Genomic DNA, 24,931 nt, shown 5'->3' with positions numbered 1-24,931 from the left:
TAAGAAAAATTGATCGACCACAACTAAGAAAATATATCATAACTAATGTATAATATTATTTAATCATTTTTGACAGAAACTAAATTAAAAGTTTTTTTTTCTTATGAAATTTATGTTCGAATAACTTTCACATTGCTAACATATGTAACAGTATTTACATATGTAGTAATCATTTTTATGAAATGGAAAACCAATTCGGAATATCCGTCCCTTCAGTTTTCTCCTTAAACTTCCGATCCAGCCTTTCAGCTTGCTCTTCAGTCAGAGCATTTTTCCAATCTCCAACGATTCCTTTGCGAATAAATTTTAATTCAGGCAAAACTTTTGGCAAATCTATTTCAGAAATAAATTGCCTAATATACTTCAGACCTTCATAAGTCTTTGGTTCTCTAAGTATCTCACCTTCTTTTGGTTTTAAATCATAAACTTCACTAAAATTCTTTTTCATGTATTCAAAACTGTTGAAATGCACGATGTTATTCAAAACTGAATTGTCTTTTTCGATTGCGCCAATGAACTCATCACCAAGGAATTTACCCAAATCGACAATTACTTTCTTTATGTCTTTTTTCATATCTTCGTAAGTGGTGTAATAAAGATTGGGGTCATTTCGATGAGGGTACCAAGACAATAAATGATCAAAGTAGTCACTGTACTCCACTTGACCAGTCATAAAAAGCTCGAAAAAATCATCAAACTCGCCATCCCAGTACATAAATCCAGGTTGATTTCTAGTGTGGTGGAAAAGAGACACGGCGCAATCTTTGGGATTGCGGGCAACAAAAATGTATTTAGCTTTAGTGGAATATGGCATATGGGTATAAGGAAGATGAGTTTTAAATGCACCAGGTCTTGGCATCTTGTCAATGCTCTCCTTGCCGCACATATCTATAAATGGGCAATGCCTCAGAAACTGGGACATTTCTTCAAGCTCTTTTCCTTTACGAAAAATGTAAAAAGCTACATTTTGCATCCATGTTGTCCCACATTTTGGATAAGTCACGATAAAAACGTCCTCTGCTTGTGGTTTGTAATCCATAGCTTCACGGAAACATTTTTGTGAAAAGAAACCTGGGCATATAAGACCATCCATTTTCTTGTAAAACGGTTTTTTCGATACGATTTCTGTTGTTGAAGCCATAATTATTGTTGTTCCTGAAATAAATTCATTTGCAAATTAACATTCAATAGTTATAGTATATAAACATTTATGACTGTGCATAATACTCACCTGTGCTGTAAGGTATGAAACAGTAGTTACAGAATTAAACCAAAAAATTTAATTTAGAGTGGGATGATCTCCAACAGATATACAGGCCTCAAACCACGCAGGATTTCCAACATGAAACTATGTTTTCATGCTGGAGTTACATTTGTCAGGAGCTAACTAACATTAGTTGAAGCTTCTAAATTCACATTAATAAGCTATTTGAAAAGGCTATTTGAGAGTATTTACATTTACATATTTTTTTATTCAAAGTATGTAACTGAACCCCGTATATGGCCGTGATAAATATACTTATCACCAATTTTTAAAAATCTATGTTAAACTATTTTAACACTTTTTGTTTGCGTTACCATTTGTTATTACCTTCTGCTCTGATAAACTAAGTAGAAATAAAATTGGTGACCATATAACAATTTTAAAATACTTGTAAAAAGTTATAATATGCATAATAATTTTATAAGTAAATAAAATTCAGTAAATTGCTTACTTTATTATGACACCTAATGGATCGTGATTAACATACTTACAATGAAAAATGGCGTTACAATTTAATTAAATGTTATCTAACAAGCTTAATGAGTTTCGCAGTTCATTTCGGATTGCTTCGCAATCCGATGCTCGCTTTGCTCGCTCATTGGAACGCTCTTAACGTCTAGCTTCTGTATACTTTTTTGAACACTGAAGTTCCGAAAACGTTTTATTGTAGAAAATTCTAAACCTGTACATTTCAATATTAATTTGAAATTGCAAACAGTTCACATATTTTTCTTAATCACACTATTCTAAATTTCAGTTGTTGGGAAAAGTAACTGTTGTAAGTTTTGTTTTAACTTTCCCACCAGAGGGCTAAAGCCATGTGTTGTAAAACAATATGAAATAGTAGTCTGCCACTGAACGCCGGATGTAAAGCATGAGCTTCGATGAAGATAATTCTGTATTTTTAATTCTCTGAAGGGTGCCACCCTAATAATATGGAATTTGTAAAATAAATGCATATATTTTTGATTCTTGATGAAGCCCATCATTTTGTGTTTTCATCGGTGTTCAGAAGCAGAACAACTATAAGTTTTTTAATCTATCACAAAAATATAAAATGTATAAAAAACAAAGAAAAGAGTAAGAAAATGAGTATAGTCATGTAAAAAGTTAAAATTTTAATATAGTATTTGTCAGTTAAAATAAAACTTTTTGTCCAAGTCGTTGTTAACAATTCAAATTTCTCCGAGGCAATTCTGAACCTTAATTTTGTTCTAAATGTCAGTATTCAGACGCACAACAGAAGTTTAATATGAAGTTGTAAAATGCAAATATATATATATATATATATATATATATATATATATATATATATATATATATATATATATATATATATATATATATATATATATATATATATATATATAAATTTATATAGAAAAATAAAAAAGGATCATAGAATTATATAAGTAAAAATTAAGGTAGTATTGTCAAGCTGAAACACGATATTTTTAGTTTTGATGTCAACATTACAATTCAATTGTTTCCATTGTTAAATACAATGTCAACAATTCAAATTTTTCTGAGGCAACTCTTAACCTCTAAATATTATTTTTTATGTAGGGGAGAGTGGGGTCTATTGTAACAGGGTACGATTGTAACAGAGCAAAAATTTCGAGTGTCGGGTTCTAGATTTGGTTCCTAGGTGGTGCACAAGGTGTATTTAAATCTACATGTTCACCCCTGCTGGCAACCATTTTTATGTACTTTTGAAAGAGTTACATCACAAAAGATATTTTCACGCTACGTAAGTACTTTTTTTGGTATTAGAATATTATATTGTAACAAAATAATTTTGTTTAAACAAATAAAAACTATTTACCGAATATGTAAGTGGACACCTTAATTAACATTTCAATAAAAAGAAAGATTAGTTTTGTTAATTAACTAGCATTGTTTTTAACAAATGAAGCTGAAATGGTGTCTTGGGGACAATTGTAACAATAAGTAAAGGGACGATTGTAACAGCTGAAAATAAATACTCTTATGTTTACAAACCATTACTTAACTCTTTAAGAACCACCAATAGTTTCCTATATCATTTATATTATGTTGCATGTGCATCATTTTATTTGTCACCTTTCACAGCATAAATTAAAATTTTTAACACCTTAAAGTTAAAAGTTTAACCCTTTAGGTCTCTGCTCATTATTATTTTTACTCCTAAAATATCACTACTATTTTGATCAATAAAAAAATATATCACAACTATGATAATATGTATAATGACTATGTTTTAGTTGAATTTATGAACTGTTACAATTGACCCCGTAAGTGGGGACAATTGTAACAAGTGCACGACTGTCAAAAATTGTTAATAACTAATATAATAACATTTAAAATAAGGTATTTATTTTCTTTCTAGTAGAGGATAGTCTACTATACTCGTGTGTCACTTATTACTAATAATATATTGGATTTTTTATTAGTTAAAAATAGTTAAGTAAAAATGTTACAATTGACCCCACTCTCCCCTACACATTTCCAAATGTCAGTATTCAACCACAAAACTCGTTCTGTAGCATTTCTAATTGTTCTCCGTTGATATTGCTCTTCTGGAGTTTCATTAGAGCGGCTCTCTCTTCTTCGTAGATTGTTATATACCGTACGTAGATTATTAAGATTCATAATTTAACTCTAATAAAATTTAACTTAAAATATGAAATAATAAAACGGCATCTAATAATATAACAAAGCGTGGAATAGTAAAGCGCTCAACTCAAAATATTGTAGCAATAGCATAACACCTCTCATTTCTGCCAGTGAAAATGAACTATTTCAGAACTCAAAACCAACCGTTTTTTCCTCGGCGAAAATCGGAGATGTGGCACACCCATATTCGGTTAGAATTCGTTGATAATCGAAGACAAATGCTATTGTGTTTATGTAATGAGTTCACAACTTCTTAATTATGTGGACAAATACGAAAAAAAGTTTAGAGATTTGTACAAAACGCCTACAATTAAAAACAAAACGCCTACAATTAAATATGTAAACTGTTGCCAGCGCGAGAAAAGAAATATCATCGATTTTATTGATACATACGTACGTATTTAAGCGTTTTATATAATATAGATACCGTCTCTTCTGAGAGAGTGGGTGACTCGACAGCAACGAGTCAGTAGAAATCTTACTTTCTGTCCGCAATTAATACCGATTTTTTTTCATTACAATTATATGGAAAGTGCAATTACATGCAGAGATGTGTATGTTACGTAATTCTTTCTCACATAACCTACCACTGAAAGAAATTATTACAGATTTGAACTCAAAGCGTTATATTAATTTTCTGTCACAGAAGGCACACAATATATGTAGTCGTCATTTTAAATGCTAAAACCTATGACGAAATTTATGCTAACAGTTCTTATCTTATCTTATAATTCAACGAATGTGGAAGCAACCGAATAATTTCTGTACTTAAAAACATATTTCTTTAAAGGATAAAAATTGCAAACCTCAATTGTAATTTTTTAATGGGTATGATTTAAATGAACAGAAATTTTAAAAAAAAAATAGAATTATCTCGGGGATAGAATGTTATATTAAGTATAAGGCCAAATCGCAAATTTAAACTAAAACAGCCAGAAAAGAAAATAGCAAAATACTTTTTCCTAGTTTTTATTTGAAGAAAGAAAATCTTACTATTACTTTTTATTGATATTTTCAATCTGGGATGAGTTTTCAGATTGGTAGATCAGATTGAATCATAGCTCAGATTTGATAGCTTTGTGCAATGAATTACTTAAAACATCTTACTACCATTATTTATTTTTTTCTAAATTGGAGTCACATTTATTTTTCTGTACGAAATAGCAAATTTACACAATAAATTACTTAAAGGAAGCATGATTCCCAAATGGTGCTTTACGTAAACCTCTTTGTACCAATGTTAAATGTTCTTCGTATGTGTCCCTTTTTTTATTCGACATAATTTTACAAAATTTGTTTCCAGGGTTTGTTTTTGCCCGCTAAATCAAAAAGGAAATTTTTTTATGTTTCATAAGAAAAAGTGCGTTTTTCTGTTGAAGTGATACTCCGCCACGGTTACAATTAACTGCTGTGTATAACTTAAGAGATTTCTTTGAGAGAGAATAAAATTCCGACTTACTATTCAAAAGTAACAAGGGCCACCGGAGTTTTTTTTTTTTTTTTTTTGCTGACTTTACAAGTTTGAAGTTGAAAATGCTCTAATAAAAACTTAGTATTCTAAAAAATGTATATCTGTCCGAAAACTCTGCTATAGCAAGCTTTTAACACAATGAAACCCAGTTCAGCTATCGGTGACAGATATTGATTTCCGCTTATGCAATGTGATTGACAGACTAAAATATGATGTAAATTTAAAATAATTTCATTGTTTTAAATAATTATTGAAAATATATTGTAAATTTACTTAATTTCCTTAGTTGATTTATTATAAATTAACTTTTTATTTACTTCAATTTGTTAGTTAATGCGTTTCGCATTACTGTGTCTTAAAACGAGCGCTTCTAAGCAGCGCGCGTGACCAGATGGGAATTTCCTTAAAAATAGCAAGGGCGCTCAACGTTTTAAATATTAAAGTGGTATCTTAAATAAGAAAATACCCAGCATTAACGTCAATTCACTAACATTATCAATTTTTTCAAGACTCGATGAAACCCTATGTTATCATATCATGTACCGAGCATAGGTATTCGTTTCTATTGGAGATGAATAAAACAGACCTTAAGATTCCAAATATTTAATAGCTGAATTGTCTAGAAAATAGCAGTTTTTAGTACTCAATTACAGCTCAAATAAAGTGCAGTACACAGCGAAACATAAGCTTCCCAATCTCAGATGAGTTAATTAACTAACTCAAGTCAGAACACAGCTACAGTCACAAGCAAATTAATACTCTCTACTGTGCGAGGCACACTCCTATTTATATAGGCTTTCCGACGAAATATCAGAACTTTCGATGTAATTCCAGAAAATTCTCGTATAAATCCGTGGGTATTAGTCCCATCACTTCAAAACTCGAATTTTCCAGAATTATCATTTTGTTGCCAAAATGGTGGTCAAGTTTCGCAAAATGGTAGCCAAAATTATTCCATATCGGCAAAAATTGTCGCCAAACCGAGTCTTCCATAAGAAATAAATTAGGGCGTTATTTTCGTTCTTAATTACGTTAGAATTACGCGACTTTCTTGTAAATTTTCATATTAAACTGTTTATTTTTAGTCCACTTGAGATATTTACCCTCATAGCAAAAGAATATTCACAAAATTATACACATATTTACAAACTCGTAACAATGCAATTATTTCTGCAGAAAATTCCTTTTATTTTTTTGTAATTTAAAAAATTAGGAATTGAAATAAACTAATGGCAGATTTTAAAAGCTAAAACAATTTTTAAAATAATAAAAAATGCCCTTACTTTTATCAATCCTTTTCACTTTTATCTACCCAATCAAATAACTACAATGTGGCTACTTATATTTCTCTAGTAGCCGTTAGCAACTGCTAATATGATGATTAGCCAAGATATAGAAAAAAATAAATATTTGGATCTAAAATTATGCTTTCATTTTTATTGTTATTACAACAAGGTGGTAACTGCAGACAGAAAACGTCCACTTAATTTAAACGAAAATGCACAACCACTATTTCATAAAAGCACTTTTTGTATTGTTATAAAATATGCAATTAAACATTAGCTTAATTTATTGAAATTAAATAACATTTATCTTATCTGAAGTAGCTAAATCCTGAACTAAATCAGAATTTCAATCAGAATCCTGAAGAAATATTTAATATTTGAGGCTTCGATATTTGTAAATAATGAGTTCTAATTAATTAAATGTTTTTATAAAGTTTATAAGAAAGAATAATATAAACCAATTACAGGAAAGGGAGTTCCAATTAGAGTAGAATTTTTCACAATTATTGATTACATCTTTAACCAATTTTCATGATTACATTAACTCTTCCGTCCTCCAAACAAGAAAAATATAAACATTTATATCTTCTCTTTTCACTTCCTATCAGATATTGAAACTAAGCATCTAACTCATATTCAAAAAGTGACGTTTTTTTTTCTCCAACATCATATCATTGTACTTTGTTCATTTAAATAGCAATATAATAATTGGGAAAGAATAAATTTGTCAATCAATAAATCTTGACGATTAAGTTAATGAAATATTTCATCATAAATGGGGGGAAAGGCCTATCTAAAGCCTCAGACTCCCAGTTCGAACTTAATGAGTCAGTCTTTAAAAAGAAAAACTAATTGAATGCAAGAACCTTTGACACCTAATGGCTATATCACACGAGAGAAAATAAGTGCAACTGCAAGTGTAACTGTAAGTGTAAGTGCAACTGTAAGTGTAACTGTAAGTGTAAGTGCAACTGTAAGTGTAAGTGCAACTGTAAGTGTAACTGTAAGTGCAAGTGCAACTGTAAGTGTAATTTCTCCAAAAATTGCTCGAAAAATCCTCGTGTGATATAGAAATCACGGTTGCACGAAATATTTGCAACCGTTCAGGCAATTTCTTACGTGAACCAATCAGATCGTTTGCTTTTTATGACGTTTCAATTTTATGTGATGACATATACAAATGTAAATAAAAATGGCGGCGACGTTAGGAAGAGGATGATCGGATGAAATTTTTTTATAGATGAGAGGGAACAGTTTTTTAGTTTAATGATAACATTTACTTTAAAATGAAAGCATTAAATATACTTTCGCACTATGAAATGATCATCTCAATGCAGTTGATGTACTACCATAACAGGAACCTGCACATCATTTTAGTATCGGTGAGTATAGTACACTATTTTCTAGATAAATTTTCTTTTAAAATATTTATTTATTTTAAGCTAATAGAATTAAAACTTATTATAATTTGTTCCGATCAAAGTTTTAATTACTTTAAATAGAAATAATTTCTATTTTTATACATGTAAAGAATTATACTGGCGAAAAGCTTTACTTTGAAATATTCGCCAAGCAACTCGCCAAACTTTGTTTCAGTATTATAACATAAAATATAATAATGATTATATTTCTTTATTTTTAAATTTTAATCTTTGTTTCTGTTGATTGTAAAAGCATGTGTCCGATTATTTGAAAATTTTATAATTATTAGTGAAATAATTATTTTATTCTTCCCTAAGAATTCTTTTAATTTTTGAAAATCTCATTTTAAAACAAGTTAGAAAATATGTGTGGCAAATATTTACCTTGTTTCTCACAAAGTTACCCCATTTTCCAGTAATTATTGAAAAGTATTACAAGAAAGGTAGTATATTATATATAAAAAGTAATTATTAAAAATGCAAATTCCCAATCTCCTTGTCTGTTTCTACATTCATCCCTTCTACTTTTTTTTTTCTTTTTTTTTTTTTTTGTGTATGATGATTTGCATAATATTTTGTTTATAATTATTCAAAGTTAGCTAATGATACTTTACTTTTTATTTATACTTCACATTTATCTCTTGATACTTAGCTTTTCTATAATGACAGTAAGTATGTAAGTGTACCTTACTAATTTTTCAATATACTTACATTTTTAAGAGTCTTCGTTTATAAATACAATAAATTTTTCTTGAAACAAATTTCAATCCAAACATAAGAACTACAAAACTAAACACACCTGCCATCTTTCATTAGTGTATAGAATAATCTTAGAACTATAATCAAAATATCCGTCAAACTTAAAATAAGTTTAAAAGGGATACCTAAGGAATTAAATGATTTCAAATTAATGGTATTTAATCTCCCTTATTCTAATAATGTGTTGGTAAAATTGTATCATGAAAGTGTTTTCTTTCTTTTATTTCAGATATTTCGTATAATCCTGTATGGTTTGTCTGGTGAAGAACGAAAGAGATGTAATACTGTTTTTATGAAAGAAATTAAAAAATAAGAAATGAAAATGAATAATGTTCTAATTGTTTCACTTGACAATAAATGTTTTATTTTTTAAATTGATTCTTGTATTATTTAAAATGCAAAACAAAACACGTAAAAGCTATAACAAAATAATATGATACATAAAAAGTATGTTCTTAATAAAATATTTTTTTTTCTTAGTTATTAATAAATTTTAATTTATATACTATAAATTACAATAAATTTGTCCTAAAATAAATCCTATAATTTTTAATTAAATTATCTTATACCAATAATGAATGTTTTAAATTTTACAATAATAAAATGTAAGTATGACATTGAAAATTCTCTTATATTTGAAAAGCAATTTTACTAAGACATTGGAAAAAATAATTTTCATAAAAGTGATATTCCTGATATGCAATGTGTAAATGAATAAAATTGATGATCCCTTAATGCAATGTAAATTAATTTGATGAAAATAAAATTCTGAGACATTGTAGTATAGACAAGTCTGACATTATTTATTATGTATTTTTTAGACTAAATTTAAAAAAAATAGAATTGATTTGATAGATCTAATAGTTTTGATGTTATAAATATTTTATGAGTGAAAGGTAATTCAAAAATTTTATATTTCATACATTAAACCATAATTTCTTCTAAAGAATTATTTCAAAGGACTATGTTTTTGAATTAAGCTTAAAAAATTAAATTTGAAGAAATGCCTTAAGGCCTGGTTTCTTAGGACAGGACGCCGTCAGCTGGAAATCAGCGTTAACCTCTGATTGGTCCGTTTGTGAGTTTGATAGTATACGTCATCGAACGCTCATCTTGAACTACAATTGCCGTTCAACTCAACTGCAGTTGGATTACAGCGTGACGTTAACCACAGAAGCAATGGCGGACAACATCCAACAGCACATTGAAATCAGCCAAGATTTTGATTTTGACATTAAACATAGCTTCTTCATTAAACATAGCACTCTTCATTTAGCTCAGCTATAATGTGTTTTTTCTTGGACAAAGTCATTATTTGTTCTCTAAAACACTGGTTGACAATAACAAAATCAATACAAATTCAAAATAAATATTTGTTTACGTTATTAACGCATGCGCAATGAGAGATAATGTCTGCGTTGGACCGACTGCTCACGCTGAGCTAACAAAAAAGTATTTTTTTGGAGTCAGCTCTACGCCAACTTTCCGCTGAAGCCCAGATAAGGCGCTAGTTCTAAGAAACCAGGCCTTAAGCTAACAAAGCAGTATTTTGTTGGCGTCAGCGGGACGTTGACGTCCAGATAAGGCGCTTGTCCTAAGAAACCAGACCTTTACTTGATTAGATAGCAATGTCAGTTGCATAAAGTGGTATAAGTCATAAAATTGTCCTTTCTACCCATGAAACTTTTGATAACTTTTCGAATTGTTAAACTATTAAATCAGACAGCTTGTTTTTATTCTCATTCGATTTAGTGTTTACATAGATAATGATACCGCACTTGCCTAGCTAGCATGTTAGATAGTAAATATATATAAATAAACTATGCTTTTACAGGGTGTGGAGCCAAATCTTTCAACAAAAAATAAGCAACTTTTAAGAACATTTTAGGCACTCAAAAAATATTTTAAAGCACTAGGTAAATTGACAAAATGCAAAATAGTTCTCAGACTTTACATGATCATGATAAAATAACTAGAATTTGACAAAGAACTGTTTTCTTGACTATATTAGCCATTAAGAAAATGATCCAGAGATTTTTCGGTTCGATTTCAGAGGGTGGAAAATAAAGCCTGAAATTGAGAATATCTTGCAAAATGCAGCAGAGTGCAGCAAAATGCAGCATGAGAGAGCAAGAATCTCACCGAACCCAGCTCACTAGACGCACATGCGGACTCGCAAGTATTTTACCAAACCTGTAAAATGATTGGCGCTTTCATACGCTATGGACTGACGGTACGCTGAAATTGATCATGGTTGAATGAATTCTATCGTTGTTATTGATTTACGTCGCACTAGAGCTGCACAATGACTATTGGCGACGGTCTGGGAAACATCCCGGAGGATGATCCGAAGACATGCCATCACAATTTTGATCCTCTGCGGAGGGGATGGCACCCCCGCCTCGGTAGCCCGACGACCTGCCAGCGAAGTTGAGCACTTTGCAGTAGCACAGTTTAACGAGGACCCATACCGCACACCCTCGGTCCCTACGCAGACTGATCCAAGAGGTCACCCACCCGCACACTGACCATAGCCAGTGATGCTTGACTTCGGTGATCTGCTGGGAACCGTGTCTTAACGATCAGTCCAGTGCGAGACGAATGAATTCTGAAAACGTGAAATAGAAAAATGTGAAAAGTACGTCTTTACATAATATGTGGCGAAAATCGACATTCCCTTTCATAAATCTCATTTTCGAAAAAGGAAAATAAGGCACTTTTTCAAAACACTTATTAAGAAAAGCACCTTTAAGGGCCTTTAAAAAATGAAAATCGAAAGCACCTTTAAGCACTTTTTAAAAACGCTACGCACCATGTTTTATAGCTTAGTCACTCAAATCAAGATAAAAAAAATCGTCAAAATTCTAGATAGTATTTAAGTCCATCCCCCTTTCACCCCCTTATCCTTTTAGGGACACAACATGAAATTCATTGATATCTTAATATCATTTTATATCATGAGGTAGAAATCATAATCCTTTTTATACTATGCTACTTCACTAATGGGGAAATAAAGTTTTCAGAATTTTAATTTGCTGCTGAAAAAAAGACTTATCACAAATACAAATGTAAAAAATTAAATCAAAATCAATCAATATTCTACAGCGTCTGCGATTTCTTTTTCCTCCCTTTACGAACATCGTTGAGAAACTATGATATAATAGAATCATGTGATAAAATTAAATATGAGCCAAAAGTAAAGATAAATAACAAAATATGGAAACCCAATTACATGCAACCGTTCAGGTAATTAAGCAACCCTATCGGCAACTCCGAACGGAGGAATTGCGCTTAGAGTTTCACTTACACTTACAGTTACACTTACGGTTGCACTTATTTTTCTCTCGTGTGATAGAGGCATAAACCATGATATCAAAAATGTTATTTTTGCTAACTCTCAATTGTTAGAAAAGCTTAATCAAGTCCATGAGAGCACCAAATCTGAGCATATCAAGGACGTAAAAAAAATCAGCAAAAAGATCACCTCTAGAAAGACCTAGTCAGTTGAGTATGATATGAAAAATAAATAATATAAAAAGTTGATAATTGTACTAATTAACCCTGCGAAGCAGAATTTTTCTGAAACATACTTTTTATACTTTTTTATTATTTTGTATTTGGTACTTTGTATTGTTTTTAATTTTGGTTAAAATAAGTGAAAAAGAATATTTAATATAAGTATTTAGCATTTGAATAATTTATGATTATGAAATACAGCACGTAACACCTGCGTCTTTTTCTGCGTCAAAGGTAAGTATAATCTTCCTAACTTGGCTCTCTTACAAACAATAATTTTTCAAATTTGCACTTGGATAGATTTAAGAGAGGCAGTTACTCATCATTGAAATTTCTTTAATTTACGAAATCAATTAGTGATAAGTTTTTGAATATGAATAGAAAAAAATGCAAACTACTTTTTTTAAATTTCATATTTTAGTAATAATTTCGCCAATCTAACAGATTACTTCTAGTAACGGTTAGATTGTTTTTTACAGTTAAAAAATTAGCAAATATATTTTTGCTTGAAATAGGAGTTTCAGAAAAAAAATATCTATAAAAGGAAGATCGGTATCCAATTTTTGTCAAAGTGCTAATTATTTAAATTACTAATTGCTAATTATTAAAGCTAATTATTTTTAGTTACGGTACAATAAAAAACAAGAAATGTCACAAAGATAAATCCGTCTCCCTAATATTGAACATTCCGATGAAATTTTTATTAGAAACTAGGGACTGATAACTTAATTATTTCATCCCTAAAAATTTATCCAGGATATAGTTTTAATTTATAGTTATTCGTAATAAAGTTTTTTAAAAGATATTTTTAACACACAACTTTACCTTACATTTTTGAAAAAGCAATGCTATGTTTAGCCCAGATATCAGAAGTGGTAACAAAATGTGTGCTTTAATCAGAGGAGCCAACTGCCCCGTATCCTACAAAATGCTTTAAAAAACAATAGAGCTATGCACTGAAATTTGCAAACTTTTTGGTCAATTTTACTAACTTTTTAAAAGGCTCAGCACGAAATGGTTCCAACAAAATGGCACTTTATATAAGCCTTTGAATTATTCATAATTAATGGTAGGTAAAAACCCTTTAAATTGCATTTAATAAACCAAGAATCACACATTAAAACATACATTTTACTACCACTAGAAAATATTTAACAACAATATAGAAGCAATTTGCATCTCTGGTTGTATAATTGAATGTTTGGTTTAATTAATAAACTTATTTTAATACTGTGTTTACGACCACAGCACAAAAATATTTCAAAGACATAAATATTTCAAAGACATAAATGAAAGATGTTTAAAAAAGATGTTACGATGTCTCCAGAAATTTTAAAAAATTTTACTTATCATAATTAGGATTTTACTACAACTTAAATTATTGTGATGGGCTAAAACCCTGGTAAAAATAACAACTTTTAAAATTCTTCTTTTAAAGATGTACAATTTCCAACTTGTAAGGTCGTTTCATTAAGTTCTAGTAAAATAATAAGTAAATAAAAAAAATTGTTAACAATTAAGCTATTTGGTTTTCATTTTAAAGCGTCGTAATTACCTAATGGAATTTACATATGCATGTTTGATTCAATGATTTGCCATTGCGCTTAAAGCAAGATTTTTTTTAAATTATAAACTTTAAACACTAATATTTTTACATTTCCTACTATACCAAAACAATTTTTTACGCAGCAAACTTCGAAAACTAATATTTTTACATTAGAACCTAAGTAGTGCTACCATTAAGAAAAACTTTCAATTTTTCTGATTATGCCCACTTTATCATCAATGGGGAACATTTTTCGTTTACTGCTCGCCATAGTTAAATTTGAGACACTTGTTTGCAGGCTTTTTTTAACTGCACTAAGAGCAAAAAGGAGTTGAAATGAAGGCCTTATCAACACATATTAGTGTCCAACTTTTTGACCAATAATGAATAATTACTCATTCCCTCTGACAGAAAATGTATATTGATCCCACTGACACCTTACAGGTGCATCATCTGCCTGGGTTGGAAGCATCTACTTGATTTGTTTAGGGATGGGAAAGTAAAATAAAAAAAGTAAACAAGAAAAAAATGCTCATCGCTACCTTCCCCACTGTAGATGGTTTTAAAAATCGGTATATATATTTATTTTGAAGAAGAAATTTCAAAATTATTACAAAAAAATGAAGAAAAAAATCAGTCGAAGACAGAAAAAAGTTCATTATATCCAACTTCATCACTTTTTTGGTTCACTATACCCACAAAAAATAACATTATACGGGTATAGCAAGGCACGGGACCGAACATTTCGTTCACTATATCCAGGAGTTCATTATAAGCCGTGTTCACCGTGTTTGACTGTAATAACTTTCTTTTTCTTTTTTTAAAGAAAAAAAAGTATGATTCATAATACTAAGTAAATAAATGTTAGTTTTTCATAGCAAGATTCCTCTTTTCAAAAGAATTTTAGAAAAATGATTATTTACAAAAATAGCGACCACAATACTTTAAATGCGATTTATTTCCACTTACCTCAAAAGGTGGAGAAAAAAAATGTTCAGTTTTCTTATGTAGCTTAAGGTTTAAAAGAATATTTTCATTCTTATACTATAATCTTTTAAAGGTAGCCAAACATAAACATTTCATGGTTTGTTACGATCAAACTAAAGACAGGACGGAAATGATTATTCTGAATCTAAATGACCTTCATTATCAAATTTCGCTATCTGGTTACCCGCACGCTTTTATCTCAATTTAAAGAATATTGCAGCATTTAGTCAGGCGATAATACACTTCCTTTTGTTTTTAGCTGGTATATTCAAAAGTATCAAATAAAACATTAAATGTCATTCTCCTTTTTTTAATATTTAAGGGTATGTTTTTGGACATCTTAGCGTATTACTTTAATGCTTTTGTATGTTTTTCATATTATTATTATAATTAGCGTATTTTCGGGTCTTATAGTCGACTTTTTGAAACCCTAAATTGCAATAAAACTTTGAGGATGGAAGCTCAGGTAACGTGTTTGGACACAAATATTTTTTTCTTTTCTTAAGGTATCTGACTACCACAAAAATGCTAATTGTGACGAAAAAATCGATTTTTTTTTTATTTGCAATTATTAATCCTGCTACTTTCTACTTTCTAAAAATACCTTACTTTTTATTCTATTCACATTATTTATGAAGTTACAGCAGTTTTTGTGTGAAGAGAGTTCCATAAAATGAAACCGGAAGTTAGAAATCGAAACCGGAAGTCATTACATTTTAGCGAATTATTATATTTTTTGGTGTTTTAATTTAATATTTTTAAAAATATTAATTAGTTTAAGTTCATAATTGTGTTTGGAGATATATATTTTTTTAATATAGTTCATAAATGCCTTGAAATCTGGCAACAGCATAGTAGATTAATTGTTGATTTTCTCTTTGTTTACATTCGTTGGAATAATACTTTTTCTTCGTATTTTAATTATTATTTGGATTTATTTGATCAAAAACTGTCTTTTTTAAGACAACATTATTGAAAATTATGCCTAAGGCTAGATCTAGGCCGTCTAAGAAGCGAAAATTTCACGGAAATCGCTTTACTTCTGGTGCTAGTAGTAATGAGATCGCTAACACATCAGCTGATGCTAAAGTTGATTCTGCCAGTGCCAAAAAGTTAAAATCTGGCTATGAAGAGGTAAAAAATTCTTTTAAAGATAAACCTGAATCTTTAGAAGGTAATAGAATTATCAGTTTGGCAAATTTAATTGCTATATTTTCCATGCTTTGTTGCCCTGACTGCTTCTCTCTTGGATTAGAACTGGTAGAAGACTCTATCACAGGGTTATGCTCAAACATGACTATTAAATGCAAGCATTGTCCTTTTGTGAAAGCATTTTCAACGACAGAGAAACAAAAAAATTCTTGCTGTATTAATTCATCAATTGTTTTAGGGCTACGTTTAATCGGGAAAGGATTTTCAGCTGGAAGAAAGTTATGTGCTTTTCTCTGTTTACCCTTTCTAGCAAAGGGTGCTTTTCGAAAGCAAGAAAAAAAACTGTTGAAAATCGTTGAACACTGTGCAGAAGTTAACATGAAATCTGCTTTAGATGAAGTTATGGGTTCACGAGATGTTGCTAAATGTGGAATATCTGTCGATGGGACATGGCAACGCAGAGGATACTCATCATTAAATGGATGTGTTAGTGCTATTTCCATCGACACTGGTAAAATTTTAGATGTTGAAGTCATGTCACAGTATTGTCGGATATGCTCAAAAGGTAACAAGTCATCAGATCATATCTGTGCAAACTATAAAGGTTCCGCTGGTAATATGGAAGTTGTTGGTGCTTATCGCATCTTTGAACGGTCAAATGCAAAAAATGTGCAATACAGTGAATATTATGGTGACGGAGACTCGAAAGGGTATGACAGCGTAAAAAACTTTTATGGTGATAATTCAGTAATGAAACTAGAATGTATTGGACACGTCCAGAAACGTGTAGGTGGAAGTTTGCGTAAATTGAAGAAAAAGATTAAAGGCATAGGAGGCAAAGGTAAATTAACTGATAAATTGATAGACAAAATCCAAAATTATTATGGTATTGCTGTAAGAAGTAATGCAGGTAATCTGCAAAACATGATAAGTGGTGTAATAGCTGCATTTTATCATAGTGTGTCTGGCAAGGATAATCATTATCATGGCCAATGCCCCGAAGGTATTGAAAGTTGGTGTCGTTTTCAAAGTGCAAAAGCAATAGGAAAATCTCTCAAAGAAAATGGAACTGGATTACCAAATAAAATTGTCAATTTAATCAAACCGACATATTTAAAACTGTGTAGTACAACTCTACTACAAAAGTGTCTCCATGGTAAGACACAAAATTGTAACGAAAGTTATAACAACATTTTGTGGAATATTTTGCCTAAAGATACTTTTATTGGACTTGAAACATTTCGTTTAGGAACTTATCTAGCTGTAATTCTCTTCAATTCAGGGCATAGTGGTTTACTATCTGTGTTTAAAAATGTCAATTTTTACTTTCATGAAATACTTTCAAAAGAAATCATTAACTTTGATAAAGAACGTATTTCGAGCTCTATACGACATTCTTTACCATTGACGAAGTTAGCTCGGAAAAAAAGAAAAGCAGTACGAAAAACTAAATGTACTAAATATGAAAAAAAAGAAGGTTTAACATATTCATATGGTGGATTTTAAACCAGCATATGTGATGAATAATTATATGAATTATACTTTTATTTACCATATATTGTATTTTAAATATTTTTCGTAAGTCTTTGCATTCTATATTATGCAATATATATGCTGTTTATATTATATAATTCGACTTATATATTTCAAAAGATATACAACATTAAAAGGAAAAATATATTTGTAAAAAAATTAAATCATTTAATGTAACACATTTAATCTAGTATATTATTTTAAAATGTTGAATGCATATATGTCAGTAATTAGAAATTTTAACGTTAAAAATTGTCTGATTGGCAATTACTAAATGGCTCCAAAATTAAAATTACAGTAACTTGAAAAGTTAATTATTATTGATCTGTACTAAACAAGAGTTTATTCTTCTAATACAAATTAGTTTTAGATGATTTTGGCAATATAATTTTTTGAAATTTTGGTTTTAATTCTTTAAATGCAATTTTCTCAAAATCAGATTTTTTCGTTTTTGATGTCACCGCAAAGATGATAACTAAAAAAGTTTTCAAGATAATTCTCTAAAATTTTGTACCAGTGTTTAAGAATATAAAACACATGTTTGGAACTAAGGATTAAGAAAATTTTGTATATTTACATTTTTTATGATAGTTTTGATTCTGTGATACATGTAACTTTTTCGAAAAATTTGTACTTTAAAGCATTTTGGATCATAACATACAAATAAATAGAAATAGTGCATAGATAATAGTTTATAACATAGATAAATGTCTTTTGAATATAATTGTAGAAGGATTTTTTATTTTATGCATTAGAATAAGTTTTACAGCTTTTTCCGTAATGTACAAAAAACGCCTAATTAATGCATGAAATTACCAATTTTTTCAAAAAATATATATTCCCAGAAAAGTTTTTAGCCAATTTTATAAGTTTCCACCTAAACTCAATCAAAAAATGAGTTTAAAAGTTAATTTCAAGCAATATTTTTAAAAAAAGTTGTCGCTAGTAGTCAGATACCTTAAGTTTGGCACTCAGAATAAAAAATTAACCTAGTCGAAAAATTAAATATTTGCATAAGAAAAATAAAGAAATTATTGCACAGTCATGTCATTTCTTAAATCAGATTATTCTAACAGACGGAACGTAAAAAATTCCTCGAAATCAGAACATAACAAAATAACACTTTAAAACAATTTTTTTTTCTGTTGCACGATATTTTTTTACAGATTTTATCTACTTTCTTATCACTGATTTCAAATTTGCAATCTCTCCCCAAGTTTTTTCAATTGATATTTTTGGTCTTCTTTGTATTGAAATGTATTCAAGTTTAAAAACCTTATAAGCGGATCGCTTAAATGTTGCGATGAACTTCAAGTGGAAAAGTCGCAAAGGAACTTTTGCTAGGAAATGTGATCAGATGCCGCTAGGGATGCTTCCTTATAATGTTTCTTTGAGGTCTTCTAAGCAGGCCATAATAGGGAAGCGTGCCTAGACGGTATTTCTAGGAATGGTTTCCTATTACAAATGCAATCTCGTTGATGTGGCCTAACTCTTTCTAAAAGTTTATCGCAACATTTACTCAAACCCCTGTTATATATAACGCTTTCAAGCTTGTGCGTTTCGACAAAAAGTACACTAAAAATGCCATTTAAAAAATCTGTAGCTTTTGAAGTAAGACTAATTTCAGATTTAAAATCCTCTCACCCGAAATAGGCAAATCAAGTATTTGTATAATTACCAAAAAAATTTTCCCTGTGCAATGATTACTAATAAAGAATAAAAGAGCAAGAATTGATTCATTTTCAAAGCGTTTCAGAGCATTATATGCAATACTTTATGTACTTTATTATTATGTACAATAACTTCATGTACTTTAATTGTTTTTTAACTCATGTCTTTGGAAAACGATATTAATAATCGGTTAGAAATTTGTTTTTAACAAGTGTGAATTCACGGTTTGACTTATCTATCGAATACGCATTTTGTATTGCAAAATAAGGGTTTGAATGATACACCGAGACATGCACTATTATTATAATTTTTTAATGAAACGTAGTATTTTTACAACGTTGTAAGTCTCTTTCGTGTGCGTAAAAATGGAATGTTACAACCAAAATTTGATGATTTCCTGGCTATCAAAAAGAGCTTAAATCTCTTTGGGAGCTCCATAACAGAGGTGTAATGGTAAATTTCGTTAGTGGTAAATTTCGTTCAATTCTGTAGCTGTTTATTACTTGCATTTTTTATAACTTTTATTATTTTTTATTACTGTAAAATTCTTTTGCTTTTTTAAGATAGTTAAAAAGTAAAAACGCTGTTTAATGGGGGGGGGGTAACATTCATCACTTTTTTAATTTAGCATATCATGTATAATCATGAATATCATAATATCATGTTGTTAAATTAAATATCATAAATATATATCATAAATATATATCATAATCATAATCATATATCATAAATATATATCATAATCATAATCATATATCATAAATATATAATCATTAATATCATGTTGTTAAATTAAAACGAGTGTATAAGACTTTATATTAAAGTAGTTAATATATAAATTTAGAGAATTTTAAATCAAATGTAGTTGGAAACAAAACAAAAATCGCATTTTGTGAGAAAAAATGGGCAAAAATGCAAGCATTTTTATGGTATTTTACTGAAAAATGGGACACAACAATAGTGCTCATAGCAATGCAAATATTTAACATTAGGTACACACAGAGCCTGAGTAAGACAGGAGCATACGGGGCAGTTGCCCTAGGCCCCCCACATCAGAGGGGCCCCCCAAATCGAATAGAAAGTTTATTTTGCGCCTCCTTCTTTACTGAACTTTTTTTTAAACAAAATATCAGTCTTTGTAAAATTCGTCAGTTTTATGTTAGTTTCTTCATTAATATATCGTATGAACTTTTTTGATTCAAATAATAATTATTTATCTATTGTTGTCGAAACAGTTGTATGCAGCGAGATTCGTATGCCTTGTTTTATAAACTCCTCTTGATTAAAAGTAACAAAACAAAACAAAATTTAAAAGCGAGAGTGATGTTGCCAGACAAAAATCTCAACATTTACAATGAAATTTTTGAAAGATTCAAAAGAGATAGAAACAGTTTCCCATTTGAAGATTTATGGTTATGCAATATAAGGTAATTGTTTTGTTTTCTGAAAAAGTAAAATTATATTTTATTGTGCCAAAGTTCAGTATATTATTTTTCAAATCCGTAAACCTTTATTTTGTTACCATTAACATGTTCATATGTTCTTGCAAACAGTTAAAAATAATTATGTATTTCCGAAACCAAAATAATCTTCTCTTCTCTTTTTTTTTTTAAAAAATGATTTTTAAGTGGAAGACAAAGAGTAATGAATGAATGAGAAGTATGGTAGGAGAAATTCTAATTTGTTCGAAAGTTAATGCAATTGTAATTTAAATTTTTTGTCCACTTTTTGTGCTGTGTTGGATTTTTTAGCACAAACTAAACGACTTAGAAATTTAGAATTCCAAAGATGTGCAGAAAAACGTACAAGGAATTAAATGAAAAAAAAATTTAACCCTTGAAAACTGGGACGAAGGTCATTAACTGTTGAACTTGCAGTAATAAACAACCCTAAGCATCATTCCGCAATAAACAATACAGTTACAGAGTTGAAATTAGACCCGTTTATACTTTTGCGCGAAACATTTTATGTCTCTGGTGAACTTCAGTTTGTAAGCTCGCATTTGACGTGATGTCAAAAGTAGCAAAAATATAAATAAATATGCCGAAAAAAAATAGGAGAATGAAGTCTGGATGTTGCCTGGCTAAGATTTAAAAACTTTGTAACTAAAACTTCGTAAAACTAAAAAGTTGCAAAAAAAACTAAAAAATTGTAAAACTTTGACTTAGGACGTCCAAAGCTAGAGAAAAAAAGATTTTGTCGATTGGTTTTCAATAGCTCTAAAAATCTAACATTCTAATAGCAAAACCGAATTGCACCAGTTTAAAAGTTTTAACTTTATCTTTAGTGTAGCTTCAACGGCATCGATATTCTGTTTGGTCTATTGAGGTGGCAGAATTGAAAGGCTGTGTTCTATCAAAATACTGATTGATTCAAACCTCGGTGAGGATTAGTAGAGGATATGATTTTAAAATTCTAAAATTTTGTAACATTTTAATGTTGTTAAGAGATTATACGTTTTATCGTTATATTCAGCCGATCAGCAGAATCTGGAATTTTTACAGTTTTTTGAATATTAAGACTAAATTTCACAATATTTGGTTCATTGAGGTCACAAAAGTTATTAATTCCAAGTCATTTTTTTTACTAAATGTAATATAAACTAGAAAACAGAGTACTCAAAACGTCGAATCTCAAACTAAGATTTTTTGTGGTTTATTTAGAGCTTAGTTTTTGCTAGAAAATATTATTTATAAAATTATAAAATTTCTGTTCCAGTCATTTTAGTTACAGCGATAAAATTATTTGAAATAGTATTACTAAAGAAAAAGAATGACAAGAATTCCCCCAAATGAGTGATGACAGTTGATAAAATAACTTTTAAGATACTTACAAACAATAAGTTTTGAAACTAATGATAAATTTCAAAACTTTCATTGTTAATTAAAGTTCTAATTCAATCATGAAATAAATACTTTAAAAACTGCCTATAAGTGCAGATTCATACAGTATTTTTGGAATTCTGTTTTGACTTCTGCTTGTAGCGGTAAGCAAATAATTGAAACCTACATTGTCTTCAAGCATGGGGCTGTAACAGCAATTTGTGTGTTCTTGTGTTGTAGTTAGTCGCATAGTGGTTGAAATGTTGTTTGAGGATATATTTTTATTGGAGACAAAATGTCCACACAAAGCCCTGTGTCTCAGTGGAGAGAGCGTACGCATCCCAATGAGGTACACCCAGGTTCGAATTCCAGCTGTGGCTGCTTGATATGAAATCTTCTCCCGACTTGCAGGTATTACAGTGCTGACTTAAAATATCCTCCGTGGTGGATGGATCATGGGTTAAAATCCCCTTGACGTCGGGCTAACCGTGGGAAGTTTTCGTGGTTTTCCTCATCATGCAACACAAATGCGGGTTAGTTCCATAAAAAAGCTCTCCACTAAGGCTAGTTTGCCTCAATACTTGATCCTGAAGCCGCCTTGTCTTCTGGGTTGGGTTCAAATTACAAGGCTATGGAGTTGAACATTGATAGTTATTAACTCAGAATTGGGTCGGCTGCTCAACACCGGTATTAAAATAAAATAAAATGTCTATTCAAATTCTGCCTGTAGCAGTAATAAAATGATAGAAAACTACATTTTTGCAGAGTACTGCACTCCTGCAGACATTCGGGAGCTCTAGATAGTCGGAAAGTGGTGGAAATTTTGACTGCAAGTTTTTCCTTCGACACGATAAGGAGTTAAAACAGAGTTCTAAAAATACTCTTCTATGAAGAAGTTTTTCCCTCCACTTTTATATTTTTATTTTAATGATTACATCAATTAAATTTTTTTAATAAAATATCCACCAATAACTCTCAAGCTTATTTTACTTCCTAACAGTGACAGAACTTTTTAATACGCTATGCGCAATGAAATGATTTTAAGTAAATGTGATACACCTTCTAGACATAGAAAAGTTAAAAGAATTTATTTTTTAGCTTCGATTTATATCATTTTTTTTCTTTAGATTTTTAGAAATATATTCTTGTTAAGAAAATATCAGTTCAGACTTTTTTAAGTGGCCGAATGTGAGCATCTTTAACACCATTGTTCCAATTTCGGAACATGTCTTTTTTCAAAAAGCTAAAGACTGCTAATTTATTACATTATGATTAGCATTTATCTTAAGCATACAAAATATTTGTATATTCCAAAAAAGAATAAATAATATTAAAATATATATTTAGTTCTAAAACCACATGAAAATAAAATTTTAAACCCAATTAGTGGTAATCATCGCAAATGTGCTTCCACTATTTTAGGGTAGATGCTTTTCCCAGTTAGTCTTTTTTAAAAACAACACGATTCGTTGAATTTGGAATTAAATTTAATTATTAAACTGAAACCTCTCGTAGCAGTCAAAATTTCCCGATTGGAAATATAATAATTGTAAATCTAAACAAAAATTATGTTAACCATCATCCGTATCCTAAGTAGTGTCATGACAGCCTTGCCCTGTATGACGCTACTTGTCAGGCCACTAAATTAACTTTTTGAAAACACTTCTGTAATTCTACAAAACAATCAGACTTTCGAGTTACTGGCAAAGTAATTCTGGTTAATGGAATGAACCTTATAATGTCATTGGATCCTGATCTCATGTTGGCTGACTGATTTAGAGCGGCTTGTCAAGTTGTGAGAAATTCCCACGAATTGAAAATAGACAGCTCAATGGTACATCTTAGGTTATAGTTGGGTACGAAACCGCTACATTCCCATTTCAGAACGTTAGACGTTAGAACTTCGGCTAAACACGCCGCCTTTTTGGTGAAAACCGCATCATCTTCCTGTGATTGCAATGAAGAAATACAGAGATCCTATTCTATAAGAGGGTATCCAGTGCCAGGTATCCAGTGCCTTAATTTCAGCAGTTCCGGAATTGTTAAATACAAATATCTGGTTTGCGAAGATAGACTGTTTCCGTATAAATACCCTTTTGCTGATTGAAAACCTCACTAAAATTCCTGAGCACCAAGGCACAAATTTAGGCTAAGTATAGCGAGTCAGTGTAAAAGGCACATAACAGAAATTATTAGGTCAAAAAAATTTAAAATTGAAATATCTTTTCTTTAATCTTTTTGATTGTAAAAACATTAAAAAATGCATTTTTATTGCTTACTCTCATTTATACAAATATTCAGAGTTTATAACATCAAGATGTATCAGTAATTAAGAACTGTGAAAATAAAATGAAAAATATAATTGAAAACCAAAATTTGGAATTTAGATTGAATTTAAAAATGCTATAAAGGCGAATTGATCTTAAATAAATAAAAAAAAAACCAGTGCAATACTTATGTGTAACAATAATAGTTAAGTACAATAAATTCTCTAACAAAAAGATCTTTTTTTAAAATGAAAAAAAATTTCAGATTCAAAAAGCCCAAAAAGCCGCAATTCCACATTCTCTTTGAAAATGACAAATACAATGAAAAAATAGAAAAAGCAAGGAAACACCCCAAAAAAATAATAATAATATTCAATTCTACAACAAAAGTGGAACAGAACATCAATGTCAGATTTTTTGAAGGTGGTAAGAATTGAGATTTTATGAAGGATAAGGAATGTGCAAGTGTTGGTCGCTCAATCGAAGAAAATGACAAGGTGAGATACTTAAGAAAAGGAAAGACGTTCTGTGTTCTCATTTAAAAAAATCGATCAGATATAAAAAAAACAGCAAGAAAATTA

General features: G+C 29.9%; 2 protein-coding genes across 2 annotated transcripts in view; both read right to left on the bottom strand.

The window, feature by feature from the left end:
• LOC139425160 (sulfotransferase ssu-1-like) overlaps positions 1–15,027 on the bottom strand; it is a 64,857-nt gene extending 49,830 nt beyond the window's left edge. The window contains exon 1 of the mRNA XM_087165649.1: positions 14,888–15,027. The gene's annotated coding sequence lies outside the window, so the exon portion shown is untranslated. The remainder of the gene's footprint in view (positions 1–14,887) is intronic.
• LOC107446284 (sulfotransferase ssu-1) lies at positions 44–15,028 on the bottom strand. The gene is made up of 2 exons (XM_087165644.1): positions 14,888–15,028; positions 44–1,155 (listed from the first exon to the last, which is right to left on the bottom strand). Exon 2 carries the CDS (start codon positions 1,139–1,141, stop codon positions 176–178), a length of 966 nt encoding a protein of 321 aa, XP_087021770.1. The 5' UTR covers positions 1,142–1,155; positions 14,888–15,028; the 3' UTR covers positions 44–175.
• Between the last annotated feature and the right edge of the window lie 9,903 nt (positions 15,029–24,931).

This window comes from Parasteatoda tepidariorum, chromosome 6, assembly GCF_982258835.1.
Source record: "Parasteatoda tepidariorum strain Cologne lab strain chromosome 6, Ptep-v5.0, whole genome shotgun sequence".
In the NCBI taxonomy this organism is placed as follows: Eukaryota; Metazoa; Arthropoda; class Arachnida; order Araneae; family Theridiidae; genus Parasteatoda; species Parasteatoda tepidariorum.
The sequence above is the reverse complement of the archived record's forward strand: the minus strand, read 5'-3'. Positions and strand labels throughout refer to the sequence as shown.